Source organism: Anoplopoma fimbria, chromosome 11 (assembly GCF_027596085.1).
Source record: "Anoplopoma fimbria isolate UVic2021 breed Golden Eagle Sablefish chromosome 11, Afim_UVic_2022, whole genome shotgun sequence".
Classification (NCBI taxonomy): Eukaryota; Metazoa; Chordata; class Actinopteri; order Perciformes; family Anoplopomatidae; genus Anoplopoma; species Anoplopoma fimbria.
Window position 1 is genome coordinate 8616279 of NC_072459.1, and position 15378 is coordinate 8631656.

The following is a 15378-nucleotide window of genomic DNA, read 5'->3' on the forward strand; positions in this document are numbered from 1 at the left end:
ATTTTTATCTTTATCTTTATTTTTATTTTTTATCTTTATCTTCATATGTGTATGAAACTGTCCAAAATCTCCCCAAAATACTGTCTTTAATTTTGCTGAAGGCCCTCTAAGAATGTCAGCATTTACTCTGATAAAAAAAACCAACATTTCAGAGCTTCATTTAATCAATTTAAATCCCCTTTTTTTCCCATTGTTCTGTTCCTATTCAGCGAGAAATGAATCATCTTTGTTGTCCACATTCACCCTCACCATCTGCGTGTTGTTGACAGGAGACTTTTGACGGACGTATTGCTCAGCCAATGAATTCCTCCCCGCGTAAGGCACCGGCGGAAGCAACGTCCAATCATATGAGCAGGGAGGCGGAGCTTGGAGTGAGAGGGCGGGAACGAGCGAGGCAGCGCAGTGTGGCGAACAGTCCGATCTGTCAGCAGCGCAGTCCGGGTTGATTCGCGGTGCGGAGGAGTCACAGCTGTGATTATGGTTCAATACGATGGAGAAAAATGGACAAATCACGGATTGAGATTCCTGAGTACTCCCACGGAGATTTGGACTGGACTTAGAAGTGCAACAGGCTTTTAATCAACCTGCAGATATCGGTGTTTTGTGGATACAACGCGGCGTTAAAGGATCTTTGTCATCCCGGACTCGAGAGAGACGAGGCGGCCTCACATCCTCACAGACGTCGGTGAAGTTGAGCTGCGGGCTGCGCTAGCTACGTTAGCATTTAGCTTGCTGTGGAGAGTCTATTGTATCCAGTGGGAAGTGGTGTTATAAAGGGCAAGGTTATACGTGTAGCGTAAGGCAGCAGCAGTGACAGTGTCTTTTAATAACTACCGTGTCTGCTGAGTGCTTTGACAACGTTAGCACCAGTGCTAGGAGCTAAGCTAGGTGGCTAGCTCTGTGGCAGGGCTAGCTTGTTGTCCCCCCTCCCTGCTAACTTAGCCAGAGAGATTCTCTGAAATGGGAACAAAAAGACAGCTTCAGTAGTCTGTTTGCTGACTAGAAAACATATCTCAGCAGAGAGATCTGCTCCTAAAGTTTGCAAAAGTGGCCTAAAATATTTCAATACTAGACAATAAGCATGTTTTTCTTCCCCACATAGAGGCATCCTGTCCGGATACAGCTCCAGTTACACTCTTGTTGCCTGTGCTTTTACTTTCACATATATGCTAATCTGTCACTTTTTTTTTGTCAGATTGTGGTTAAACCTATTTACTAGCTGTCAGTCATCAGTTTGAAACACAGTACCAGTTGTTTACATCCCCCCTCCCTGAGCCCTCCCTATGACCAAACTTATTTTTCTTACAGTCACTTTTAGCAAAAAGGATGTTTATCTTTTCAGAACCACATTTTTGGCACCCAGCTTGTTTTTCAACTAGGACATCCCTGTGAGACTGGCCCATTCTACGCTTACATTTGCACACGAATTGGAGGACTTTTAAAGCTGGTGGGCACACCATTAAGCAAGTTCATGGGCTAAAAAAGACCTGTGTTTTGGTTGAAGTGAGTAGAATAACACAGAGGGGGTTATTACCCCGCACAGTCACCTTCAGCCCCCTGGGCTCAGATGGGAGACACCATGGGCAGCCAGGGCAGCCCAGTGAAAAGCTACGACTACCTGCTCAAGTTCCTCCTGGTCGGAGACAGCGATGTGGGCAAAGGAGAGATCCTGGACAGCCTGCAGGATGGATCAGCAGAGTCCCCTTATGCTTACAGTAGTGGTGAGTCACTGTTCTCTCAGCTGATTGGCACCCGCTTGGCTTTGTTTTGACCTCTTGTGATGATGAGCTCCTTGTGTTATGTCATGCTTGCTCGTGAGAAAAGTCTTGAATGTACTAGCTGTGCATTTTGCTGTGTGGACTGTGGAGAACACACAATGAGCCCTCTGAACACAGAGCGTTGACACGGTGGTGACTCATTACTGTATGGGCATTGTAGTCCAATATCAACTGTTAAACAATCATTTGCACTGCCTCTTTAGTGTAATAATCAGACAATGGAGTTTGGACCAATACATCACACAAAGAATCTGATTCAGCTTTACTGGCAATATGTGTGTATACGAGTAATTTGACTCTGGTTTTTCTGTTGTTCTCAACACACCTACATAGAAATAGACAAATGAACAGAAAATAGGGGACAACAAAGTAGAACAACAGTAAGCATAAACATTTAACTATTATGTACACATATAAATATAAATGCAAAAGTGTGTGTGTGTATATATATATATATATATATATATATATATATATATATATATATATATGAACATAAAGCACAATGACAATGGAATGGAGCCCAAAACAATGGAGAATAACATCCTCTCCAGTTTTATTGTGGTTCCTCCTTTTTTCCAAAACAGCTTCCAACTATAAAAAAATAAAGGAAGCAATGTTTTCTGGAACTTGTACATGTATTTGAGTTGACAGGAGGCTGCTGAGCCATAGCTGCTAGTATTCTGCCCAGACCCATAGGAACTCTTCTGTAAGTTTGATTTGGACATTACTGATGTTAATGGATTTAGGTAAAAATGTCTGAGTCAGATTTATTTGTTACTTTAGAGTAGGAATACTCAGGCACACAACAAGCTGGTTTAAAGGACCACACCAATGTGTTTGTTTGTTTCTGCTCATTTAATTGAATCATACACAAGTTAACGTAAACCATTGTTGAAGGTGTTTCAAAATACCACATTACTCCTGCTTTCAGTGCCTCATGTTTCCTTTGTTATTGCTTTACTATTTCCCCATTTTCATTTCTTCAAAAAAAATGTATAGCTTTAGCTGTATTTCTCTGAAAGAAACGAAGGGGGAAAAAATACCTCAGAAAAACAGGCTTGTTGGTGGAAGTAACACCACTTGGGTTGGTCGCCCAAATTCATTCTACTTATGGAAAACACTTCAACATAAACATCCTGTTATTGTAATTGGCTATGTAATGTGAATCACTCTGCAATGAAAGCTGCATTACAAGGCCAACAATAAAAGCAGACATGATGTTCACTGTGATGGATTACCTCGACTCAGGCAACTTTTAAATATCTGCATATTGATTTTAATACTGCACTGGTAGGAGATGAACTATAATAGCTGCAGAGAAGGCACTTTTAAAGCAATAAAATGCTAAAGTATGCTTTGGAAAATAGAGAGCAGTAATTTAGATGATGTATACATTTTGTTAGTTGGTGTAAACATGAAAAACTAATGATTCTTAAAGAGGTTGTGAGTAAATCCTGTATCACTGGATTCACTGATGGTGCTAAATAGGTTGTTTGGTTTGTGAAGGACAGTAATGATATGCATAGCAGGACAGAGGAAGAGATCCATCACATTAGACTCCCATCTGCACTTTAGACGACTGATAATGGGATAGAAGCTGCTCTCCTTCTTATGGCTTAAAGGTAAAACACTCGAAGTGCATTTGTTAAGATATTTTGCTCCAGCAAACGGTCCTTACCAGAGATCGAAGTTTCCTTGAGTATTTTTTCAGATGAAGAAGATTTTCATCTCGTCCCCTCAGGATGACGGCAACTCTTCATTAAATATACACGAGTCAGCAGAATGAGCCCTTTTCTCCAGTGCTTATCTAATGAATTCTGCCAATGGGTGATGCTTCCTGTTGGCGTTTGGCAGCAGTGTGAAAACCTTCCTGGGTCAAGTGTGTTTATAGACCCCCACATTGACTGAAGGCCAAACTGTGTCATTGCAGAAAGTGACAGTGATTTCGAGAGGGAGAAATCATTATTATAAATAAGTAATAAAAGTATTGCTCAAAAGAGTCGATGAGGATGTCAACATGGTGTTTGAGGTATTGCTCTTTTCTGGTAGATTACTGCTGGTTTGAATTGCACTGACTTAAAAGCAACAGTGATGCAGAGGTTGGACTGCTTTATCTTCTGTACTGTGACCTAGTTTATAGTGAAACAAAATATTTGAGCGTTGTGCGGTTACTAGAGGGTTTTAATCTAAATACTTTGCATTTGATTGGACCGCTTAAATGGATGGCTGTTGTGATATTGGTTTAGATTTCTTGGTACTAGCTCACACAAGCACATATCATATTTTGTTTTAAACGAAGAAAAAAAAAATAGATTTATTGTTCAATACGTGCACAATATAGGGGGATGTGATCTAAAAGGGTTGAAAAGGGATGTTTCTTTTCTTGACCTTAAATCATAATGTTTTAAAATATCCAATTTAGATGTGAAAAGATGATTTTTCGATTAGTCGATTAGCAACATTCTGTTATGAGCTATTTATACTATTTCTTGACATTTATATTTTATTTTTTATAAAATCTTCTGCAATAATAAACTGAATATCTCTCAGTTTTGGAGTGTTAGTCCGACTAAACAGCCAATGCACCTTGGGGTTTAGAAAACTGTGAAGGACATTTTTCAGTATTTTCTGGCTTTTTATAAACCAAATTATTAATCATTTAATCAGAAGAAAATGGCAAAATAAATGGATATGGGAAACAGCTGTTATTTGCATCTTATTATAGATTATAATACAGCATTACTGCTCTGCCCTAGATGGAATTGTATTTGACACATAAACAGCTTTTTCAAATGTATCTGCATTAGTGTGGTTGTAATCTAAAGACAACCACAGCCCGGCCAGCTTCTGAAGAGTCCCTCAAAGAGGAAGACGTCCTAATTGATGTGAGTGAGATCAGAAGCTTCATTAAATATGGAGGGTTGAGCAGAACGCGCTGCAGCTGGGATGTTTGTGCAGACAGAAGCTCTGCTATTGATTTTCATCCCTCTGGTAGAGGGAGGTTAGCGTGGAGGGAAAAGGGGAGCGCTTGTTAATATTTTAAGAGCAGAAAATCAGGACAGAAGAGCAGATTTTGATTGGTTGGCTTTGTCCTCAGGCTACGATTGGCTCCCTGCTTGATTTGGGGCGGCCAGCTGGTCTATAACGTTTCCTACTCAGTGGTTGTGTGCATTATTGATCAGAAATGTAGTTACTACTAATCAGGACAGTGAGAAATGCCCCATACATAATTCCTTTTTAAAGATGTCTGTTGATGGAGGATGTCAGGTTGTTTTTGGCTCTCAGGTTTTTCAGCACGACGGGCGTTGGCAGGATTTTTAGGTGATTTTACAGTGTTGTTTGTAGTTTTGCAATTCTCACATTATTTGCCAAATATTTAGTTAAAAGCTTCAGTCATTAAAAAAAACCTAAAAAACATGCCAAACATTGTCTGGTTCCAGCTTCTGAAATATGAGGCTTTGCTGCTTTATTTTGTCTTGTGATTGCATTTAGAATATTATTGTGTATTTGACCGTTGCTTAGACAAAACAATCAATTTGTAGACGTCGCTCTGAAAAGTTGTGACACTGATTGATCAGAAAGTTAATTGCCCACTTTTTTTTCATAAACATATTACAGTTTCAGTAATTTTTCAAGCAAAATGCATTTAAAAACATAATCTGGTTCCAGGTTCTCAAATGTTAGAATGTGCTGCGTTTCTTTGTCATATATGGTAGTAGATAAAATACCTGACTCACTACTTAACATGGTAGATAACTAACTGAGTTTCGGACTGTTGGTCCATAAAAACAAAACATCACTTTGTGTTCTGGGAAACAGCTTGCTAGACAAAACAATGAATCAGCAAATTACCAGTAATTGCAATTTTCCAGAACTGTGAGGGGGGTCATACGGATCAACTGCGGTCAGTTACAACACTAATATAGAAAGTATTTGGTGACATCCAAAGAATTAAATACCTGACAAACTTCACTATTTACCCACAAACCTCAAAGTTAGTTTATAGAATTCCTGCAGATTTATTTATCATGTTGCACACAAAGGCCTAATACAGAGTAATGACAGTATAACAATTGTCCCTTTATCATTAAATTAATCAAACCTAACAAATTCTCTGGGGCAGTGGTGTGTTGAGGTAACACATCATTTCTGAGGAGATCTCCAGAATCATTTTTTCACACTGAGATGTTAGTTTAGCCACACCAGGTTTGGAGGAGTAGCAGTCAAAAAGCAGGTTGAAAAGACGCTTTTCTTTGCAGCTGCGAAACTCTTAAATCTGTTTTTCATTCAGAGCACGCTAACAATGGGATATTCCCCAGAGGTCATGCAGGCATGGCGGCCCATTGTTTCTCTGCAGGCAGCAGACTGGCTGTTTTGACAGTGACACATCCAAAGACTGCAGTTATCGCTGGGTGCAGGCCAGCTCAGAGGTAGACCCCTGTAGTGCTCTCCTGAAGGGGGGGGGGGGGGTTTACAGTGTGCATTTAGGAAGCTGGAACCTGGTTTAATCCTCCTGAAAGATGCAAAGACACTCACTGCTCCATATCATCACAGAGCTCAGCTGGAAATACAGCCTCACTGCTGTCAAACCACAATTTATTCTCTTCCTTCACAACCTCTGCATGTCATTTATTCCTGCAGATGTACTTTCACTGGATAAACCAAATGCAGACTTACCTTTTTTTTATATATTTTATAGAAAATCTATTGAGAAACTACTAATAGGTACACAAAGCTTTACATAAAGTAGATTCAGCGCCTCTCTGTTCCACAGCCTGAACAAAAGCTGAACATAATAAGCCTCGCACAGCTTTGAGTGCATCCAAAGAACAACAACAAAGTAAGCTGAGTCCCAGAATAGAAGCAGCAGTATTCAGCCAAGACGTCAGAGACATAAGAGAAGCTATTGGTTATCTGGGATATCTAAGTGAGGCCCTGGCAATGAGAGGAGAGGAAGCACTTGGTACGAAGTCCCGCACTCTCTCCAATTCAATTATGTTAGCCCGAGCTCAGCACTTTAGCTGGGCAGCAGCTTTATGCTGCCTGGAAAATTGGAAGATATTGCTAATTTCGTTAGCTGGCATCTGCTACCTGCCTGGAGGCTGATGTAGTCATGTGTGAGAGCCGGGGAACTGGGAAGGCTTTCTCTGCTGTTTTTTTAATGCATTACTGGGATGTTGATGTCTGTTTTTATCCCAGGAGTCTTAATGTTTAATGGTAGAGCTGATGGTTTCCTGTTAAAAGTGGAATGTATTCATCTGGTGCGACGGTTCGTTAAGTACAGGCTTGTAGGTCAAAGCAAGAAGGGGAATGACTCATAATCAGTGTCTCTTTTGAAACAAATTTCAGTCAATTATTAAATAAGTAGACCAATAATTTGCTTGTTTTTATATTTCTCAAATCTGCTGCTCAGATTTGGGTTTAGCCAAAGTGTTCTTCACTCGCGCTGAAGAACTTCCACACCAATGTAAAAACAGAAATATGAGACTTAGCAATCATCACAGATCAGCTGAAATCTGACCCATTTCGAATAGCTGCATCTATAAAATGTATAAATGTAGGCACAAGAATTAGTTGTGTCCTGATCAGTTTAACTGTTTCCTCGGTGATAATATCATTTTAACGTCATTCTAGGTTAAGTAACTAGAGAAGTTGTTGTACGGCATTGGTGAGGGATGACCATCCTACCACCTTATATAAGCTACAATCAGGCGGCAACTGGTTGTATAGAAGTCTATGAGAAAATGACTCTACTTCTCTCTTGATTTATTCCCTCAGTAAACATTGTAAACATGAGTTTATGGTCTCAATCTCTAGTTTCAAGTCTTCTTCAATACAGCATGATGTTCATTTAGTCAATTATGGTCCATTTAGAGTCAAACAGACCATAAAGCAGGGTATGCTTTAAGGCGGGGCTACTGTGATTGACAGGTCTCTATCATCTGATTGGAGGTGTAAAATGCTGATTATCCAGTGGTTCACCAGTTTTTGGCCTCTGGTGGTACCACACTCTGTGAGAACCACATGAATCCAGCGTGATTCGTGACTCAGGTGAACATGTGGAGACACGGAGCAGCAGCAGGGCGACAGGTGAAGCAGTCAGACAGGTTTGACAGAAATGAGATCTGTTTGCGGCCCGAGGCTGAACGCTGCTGCCTCCGTCCTGTTGGTTCAACAATAAACATACTTTTTACTACTCGCTACATTGAAAACTAAAGACATTCCCATCAGCCTCAGCCTGTGCCTGGTGTTTCCTGTTAAACTAAGATGGTTGACATGGTAAACATTAAAGCTGCTTAACATCAGAGGTGTCATTGTTAGCATGCTGATGTTAGCATTTAGCTCAACGCATCACTGAGCAATAACTCAGCTGCTAGCATGTTACAGACTGAGTTATTGGTTGGTTGAGCTCAGGAACACCAACAAAACAGCTCATTTATTATGGTGTTTTTCATATTTCACCTTTTTAAAATTAACATAATAAAGAAATATAAAAAAGTATATAAAAGGCATTTATTCATCTTATTTTGATTTATGTGAGAATTAATACCGAGTACCGATCTGATACAAGTGTTTAATCAATAATATGTGGTAGTGACTGGGATCATTCTTTTATGTGTAAACATTGCATTTCTAACTTTATAAAACAAAATGTAACAAAATAATAGAGATAAATAAACTAAATTGTTATTAATTGATATAAAAATGATATATAAATCTTAGACCAGCAACTTGGTGCTGGTCTAAGCACCAAGTGATAAATAAAATATATTTTCAGAGCAAACCAATAGATCTCTTTTGTGTTGTTACCCTTAAAAACACGGTTGTCATACTCTTTGGAAGTTAATCACAGTTCTCTTCAGTGCATTACGGATACATTGACACTTTTATTCAGTATTAGTGTATTTTGCTTCTCTGTGACGGCGGTGTTGTAATCTTGTTTAATGCCGGCGTTCTTGATGCATCCATCTGTTTAATGCCTGCCTCCCCCCCCATATCTCTCTGTCCAGGTATTGACTATAAAACCACCACCATCCTTCTGGACGGGAGGAGAGTGAAGCTGGAGCTCTGGTAAACACACACACACACACACACACACACACACACACACACACACACACACACACACACACACACACACACGTCAGTGCTGTGGTTTTCTGAACAATGGAGCGACTGACCGCTGCTCTTTTTCTGGAATAACAACGTCCCGTTCTCGACCTTCCAGAACTTTATGGGATTGTCAAAGTATCATCATCTTGTGGTGTCAAACCATGAAGAGAGTTTTGGTTTTATCTTCCCATCTCTGAGATTTCTCTTTCAATCCTAATTCAGTGAAGGTGAATGATATTTCACCTACGGCCATCACAGCATTTCTAAATGACTTTTGCACAACAACAACAACAACTTGTGTTTCTCTGTTACTCTGGATAATCCACAAACCTCACTGTCTACGGTTTTCTTAAGGAATTTATTTGACAGTACTGTCAACGAAAAAATGGTCACAGAGGTCAGTGGATTATCCACAGTAACTCACTTTTTAATTGCTTATAGCTATACAAACAAGATCCCTCATCTGTAGTAGTATTTTATGTAAACATCTTTACATTAATACGTTAAACAAACAGAAATGTCAATTTTTCATAATGTTTTCTCACCTTTTGTGGTTCGACTTGTTTTCTTTTTATTACGTCATCTTGTTGCGCCCTCTTCCTCTGCAGTGATATAATGGTTTTTAGACTGGAAAATTGGAACCAACTACTAATAACCACATAAAGGTAGTGGATAGAAACAATCATTTATTTGCATTTTCTTTTGCCGATTCTCTTGAAATTGGGTTAGAATTTGCGATACATTTGGATAGAAACCTGGCTTATGACTGGAACCCTCCTGTCTCTTTTCTTTTTTGCGTCTTTATCTTCAGGAAGGGGTATTCACCTCCATCTTAACTAACATTTTCTCATTGAATTGCGTCTAAAATTCGCCTGCCATTCCATCTGAACACAGAACCTCTTGTGAACCTGTGTGTCGTTACGAGCTCATGCTGAGTGACCAAACATTGTTCAAACCCACAAAACTGAATTTCAAAATTCTAGTTGAGATCCCAAAGTTTCCAAAGATATCAAATATGTTGCGGATTATTTGGGGGAAAGTGTATAAAAATTATGCAGAGTGCATCTTCAATATCTCAGCAGCCATAAAGAGCATGAAGTCTTGGTTCTGAATATTTCACAAAGTGTAAATATCATAGAGCTTCAATGAAGAGCTTGAACATGATACAGAATATATCTCAAACTGAAAGACTGTATGTCAACGGGGACACTTCCAAAATGAACGTCACATTTTAAAAGGAGACACAAATACTGAGGAGGAAGGTTTATATAATGGTTGCATACTTGTCTATAAACAAAACATATTTGAAGATACTTTTCTCTTATATTGTATATTATTTAAACCAATGCATTAGGCATTTAATATTGACATACAGTAAATCAAAACAAGCTGCACGCTGTGTGTATTTTACTGCAGACATTGTTGGTGCGAGTCCTTATCTTCTGCATATTGTTCCGTGCCTCACAAATATTCTTGCATCAGTAGAGATGCAGCAGATGCCTGTAATTGTCTCACTGCAGCGTTAGGCGAGGCCTGTTCGGTGGAAGTAAGCCAAGGAATTCAGCTCCTCAGGGGAGAAGCACCGCCTCGTCTTCCCTGTGGACGGAAAAGTTTAAAATGCGGCTCTATGATGCAGAATCTTCATATTTCTGCTGCATCAGTCTTTCCTCCTCTCCTCTTTGTCTCACTGTTGTTTTATTGCCTAAACGTTGTGTCTTTTCGGCTCGGCTTCCTTTCTATTTCTGTCTTCGTTGCCATCTGTCTCTCATGGGGAAATAAAAAAAAAAACAGCAGAAACTTAAAGAATAAGTGGTGGTCTTCTTATTGTTAACAACGTCCACATGCAGCAAAGCCAAAAAGAAGACGAGTGCAACTTTGAACTAGTATTGTGTTTGTACCACAGCCTGATATCAGAGCCATAGATCTCCATTAAAACACCATCAACACACACGCGCTGTAGTTTATTTTGACTCAATCCCACAAACACCATCGTGCTGACATAAATACATGTTAGCGTTGGGCCAAGAGAAACTCTGATATCATTTTGACACACAGCAATAAAGTCATTATTTCTAAGTTGAACAGAATTGATATTAGAACGGATCGCCATGGTTACTTTTTCTCACCTGCCTCTCAGGGCTTCCGTAGTTTTACTTCTTGGCAGCTGAAAATATCTGACTTGACTATTAATCTTTCTCTCTGCCTCTTCTTTCTCTCTTCAGGGACACTTCAGGACAGGGCAGGTTCTGCACCATCTTCCGCTCGTATTCCCGCGGGGCTCAGGTGAGGAACAAACAACTTCAGTAGATTGAGTAGAACTCCACTCTGCATGAAGTAAACCTGCTTGACTTTATTTAAATAAACGTTATAAAGGTCCACGTTTTGGTCGTCGGGTTCACAGACAGCATGATGCTGTTTGTGACATTATGAAAATGTAAAAAGCAGCTGCTCTGATACTCTGTTTAGACTCGCTGTTGATGTTGTTGTTTCTTTGTTTTCTCTTCAGGGGATCCTGCTGGTGTATGACATCACCAACCGGTGGTCGTTTGATGGAATCGACAGGTGGATCAGAGAGATCGATGAGGTGAGACCAGGAGACGGACCGGACTGTTTAGAAAAATATCTTATTCAGAAATCCTAGTGCTCCTCTAGAATGACTTTTCTTTTAGGATTTCTTGTGGTTTTAGGTTTTTTTATATATATATTTTTTTGATTTGCTAAAACAATCCAATGGTATCTTCTATTTCTGCTGCAGGGATGGTGGAAGTTTGTTCTTTCTATCTTTCAGACTTTAAAACCTAAATATATAAGTGTTCCCATTTATGAGCTGAGACAAAGGGTCAATAGAAGGAGTTAAGTGAATCACTTAAGACGACCTGTGTGATTGGGTATGTGGGCTTCTCTCATCATGTCCTTCCTGCTGACTTTGAAACAGAGGATGTCCGTGTGTGTGCGTGTGTGTTGTGTGTGTTGTGTGTGTGTGTGTGTGTGTGTGTGTGTGTGTGTGTGTGTTATGAGAGGTGATATTTTTGACCTGAGGAATGTTCGTTTCAGTTCGGTCTTTCCTGCTCCACCTCCACAGATGTGTTGTGGTTGTCGGACACTTTCTTTTAAGGACAGAAATAAAATAGAGATGGAGAGATGATGAAAGTGAAACGTTGTGAAGAGAAGTATTAACATAAAACAAATCGTAAAAATATGTAAAACATAACCACAAAAGCTGAGCTCTTCCACACAACTCATACACACATAAGAGTGACATAAACTTGCACTTGTACTGTAACCAAATGTGAGACAGAGGCAGTTTAAAACGATCTTATTGCTAAAGAACAAACCCTCCAGTATTTGTAGCCGCTGCTTTTTCCACCATCACCATCACCATCACCATCATCATCATCATCACTGCTGCTACAGCTGTTACTGTTTCCCTGTGACTTTTGCTGCGGCCGACCTCACAGGAGAAACTCTGAGCATGAAAAGGCAACAGGGAGTAAACTCTGAAGAGGCTGATGAGTTGTGACAGTCAGGAGGAGTGAAGGACGAGAGAGAGGAGAGAGGTCGGCCGTCTTGTTTCATTCAGTTTGTCAGAACAGACGGGGGTGAATTAGAGAGACCTGAGCCAGAGTGGCAGCATAAGATACACGCTGCTTCCTGGATGCTCGTTGAATTAATAAGCAGCTTCCTGTGGTCACTTTGTCGATTTAATGTTTCTCATTTACTTTTCTATCTCTGTCTGATGCTTTAAAGGTTTAGGTTTGAATGTCAAAATAAAAGTCCATTTCACACGCAGTCTGAAATGTTCAGGAACATTTCCTGCATTGGCTCATGTGTGAACGGGAGCAGAGGTTAATATTTAGGGAAATTTCCACCTCAAGACCTTTTTAATGTATCAGGGAAACGCCGGTACGACTGTGGTGTGAATGAAAGCGGTAACATTTCAGCGACAACCACGTAAAGGGTTACGTCCGTCTGAAGAATGACGCTTAAACATGGAGCAAAAGAACCAATCCCAAGACTCCGCTAATGACTTGTTGGAATTTGCAACTTTTTGACAAATATGTGAAAAATATACATAGAAATATAGTAGTAAAAAAAAAAGGTGAAAAGATTTGTGAAAAAATATCTGAAAATATCTGAAAGAAATAAATCTAAAAAATTAAAAGTATCCAAAATATAATTGAAAATGATTCCAGTAAAATATGTGAAAAAAATTGGTAAAATATTTAAGAAATGTCAAAAAAATATTTTTTATTAAATATTTTGGGAAATACAGTATGTGACTAAAAAAGTGGAAAAAGTCTTAAAAATATCAAAAACTGTGTGTTTAAAAAAGTTTGTAAAGGCTAAATGTTAACAGCTACCAGCGAAGGTTGATTCCATCCTCCTGATTTGATTTTTGTTTCATTTCCCAGCATGCTCCAGGTGTACCTCGGATCCTGGTCGGTAACCGTCTACATCTGGCCTTCAAACGCCAAGTTCCCACGGAGCAGGCGAGGGCGTACGCCGAGAAGAACGGCATGACCTTCTTCGAGGTGAGCCCTCTGTGCAACTTCAACGTCATCGAGTCCTTCACGGAGCTGTCGCGCATCGTCCTGATGAGGCACGGCATGGAGAAGTTCTGGAAGCCCAACAGAGGTGAGAAGGAAACACTGGACTGTTTTGGGTCGATTTTAAAGTTTCTGTACAGTTTAGTTAAAAAATCTGAAACATTTTGAAAATATTTGAGAATTCTCAGGAAAGATGTGAATTTTTGGGGGGAGGGAAATGTCTGAAAAATGTGAAAAATATACAAAATATATTTGAAAAATATCCTTAATATCAGGGAAATATGTGAAAAATAACTGGTGAAAAATGACCAAGTTTTGTTTTTTAAATATCCAAACGTTTTCTTAAAACTGTAAGTAAAATATGTGTGAAATATCCCCCAAATTCCAAATTTTTACATATCTGAAAAATCCGAGATCAGGGTGATCCTAACTGTGAACCTCCTCTCTGCAGTGTTCAGCCTCCAGGACCTCTGCTGCAGAGCCATCGTGTCGTGCACGCCGGTCCACCTCATCGACAAGCTCCCGCTTCCCGTCGCCATCAAGTCCCACCTCAAGTCCTTTTCCATGGCCAACGGCATGAACGCCGTCATGATGCACGGACGCTCCTACTCGCTGGCCAACCCGGCCGGAGGCTCCAAGGGCAACAGCCTGAAGCGCTCCAAGTCCATCCGTCCGCCGCAGAGCCCGCCGCAGAACTGCACCCGAAACAACTGTAAAATCTCCTAACTAACGGGGAGGGGGGGGGGTTCCTCCGCAAGAGACGAGGAGAGATGGCCGGGTGTACAGGAAGCAGTTAGTCGGAGGGAAAAGAGCACATCCCCGAACCTGAAGAGCTGAAGAGCAGGAATGACGGACGAGGGGATGAATGAGTGCTACCTCTCACCTTCATGTTCAAGAGCATGAAGAACTTTCTCTCACGGATACGACTGATGAGAGAAAGAGACCGCTGGAGCTTTAACTACATGTACAGAAAACCATCACCGACTCAACATTTAGTTACCTGACGCACGCCTCGCTGTGTCCTCCAGACCAATTCTTCACTTTTCTTTCTTCCTTCAGTCTGTCTGGTTTTTATTCCACCTTGTTTCTGTCCACACGTCCTTTTATTTTGTGTTTTTAATGACCAATAAGCTATTGATCGAGACACTATTGATCGTTGTTATCCTCGGCTGGCTGTAACAGCTGCGTGTTTGAACGCTCGTTGTGCTTTGGAAGTGGAAAATGTTTTAACACTCGCTGAAGGGAAATCTTGGCAACAAGATGAGTAACGGTTGTGGTTTAAGTGGAGGTCTTCATCCTGAACCAGATCTCAGGTCCAGACCGGCTGCTGTGCCTAAATGTTCTCGTAGAAGTGTCGATAGAAACACATGCTGAGTTTTTAATGAGCCAGTTCACTTAAAAAAATTAAAAAAAAATTAAAAAAAAAAACATAAATATGAACCGTTTCTTTTATAATTCCACCGGCTTTGACGAGGGATGCAGTGATGCCTGTTTCCATGGATACCACCCAATGCTATAAAAAAAAAATATGTAGCCTATTTTAAGCTTTCTCCGCCTTCTTGTGAGATTTATTTTTAACTTGATGCCACTTGAAAAAACAAAACAGAGATTTTTCATATTTGTCACAAATCCCAGTGAAAGCTCCCTATCTGCTGCCTCACCGTGATACTCCACTGAAAATCTATGTTTTCATCCTCCTACTGTGTGCTTATAATAATCTGAATAATCACTTTATTATAAGAGTATTACGTCGTATTTTTTGATAATCTGATTAATCGACTCATCGTTTCAGCTCTAGATCAGTTTGTTCCAGTGAAAGGAATTTAATAATCCTAATTTTCAAGAAAAAAAGACAAAATATGTGCCGTTTCTGGCTTCTCCAATGTGAGGATTTGCTGCTTTTCTCTGATTTATATAATTTTAAACAGAAAAGTTTT

General features: G+C 40.0%; 1 protein-coding gene across 1 annotated transcript; it reads left to right on the top strand.

Annotated features, from left to right (window-relative positions):
• The first annotated feature begins 429 nt into the window (after positions 1-429).
• On the top strand, positions 430-14181 carry rab40c (RAB40c, member RAS oncogene family). The gene is made up of 6 exons (XM_054607781.1): positions 430-1721; positions 8792-8852; positions 11117-11177; positions 11401-11478; positions 13307-13529; positions 13893-14181. The coding sequence occupies exons 1-6, from the start codon at positions 1568-1570 to the stop codon at positions 14165-14167; spliced, it is 852 nt and encodes a 283-aa protein (XP_054463756.1). The 5' UTR covers positions 430-1567; the 3' UTR covers positions 14168-14181.
• Positions 14182-15378: the final 1197 nt, after the last annotated feature.

Coding starts and splice junctions, on each gene's coding strand:
- rab40c (XM_054607781.1), top strand. CDS start 1,568: ATGGGAGACACCATGGGCAGCCAGGGCAGCCCAGTGAAAAGCTACGAC. Junction 1,722..8,791: donor CCCTTATGCTTACAGTAGTG/GTGAGTCACTGT, acceptor CTCTCTGTCCAG/GTATTGACTATAAAACCACC. Junction 11,479..13,306: donor GGATCAGAGAGATCGATGAG/GTGAGACCAGGA, acceptor TTCATTTCCCAG/CATGCTCCAGGTGTACCTCG.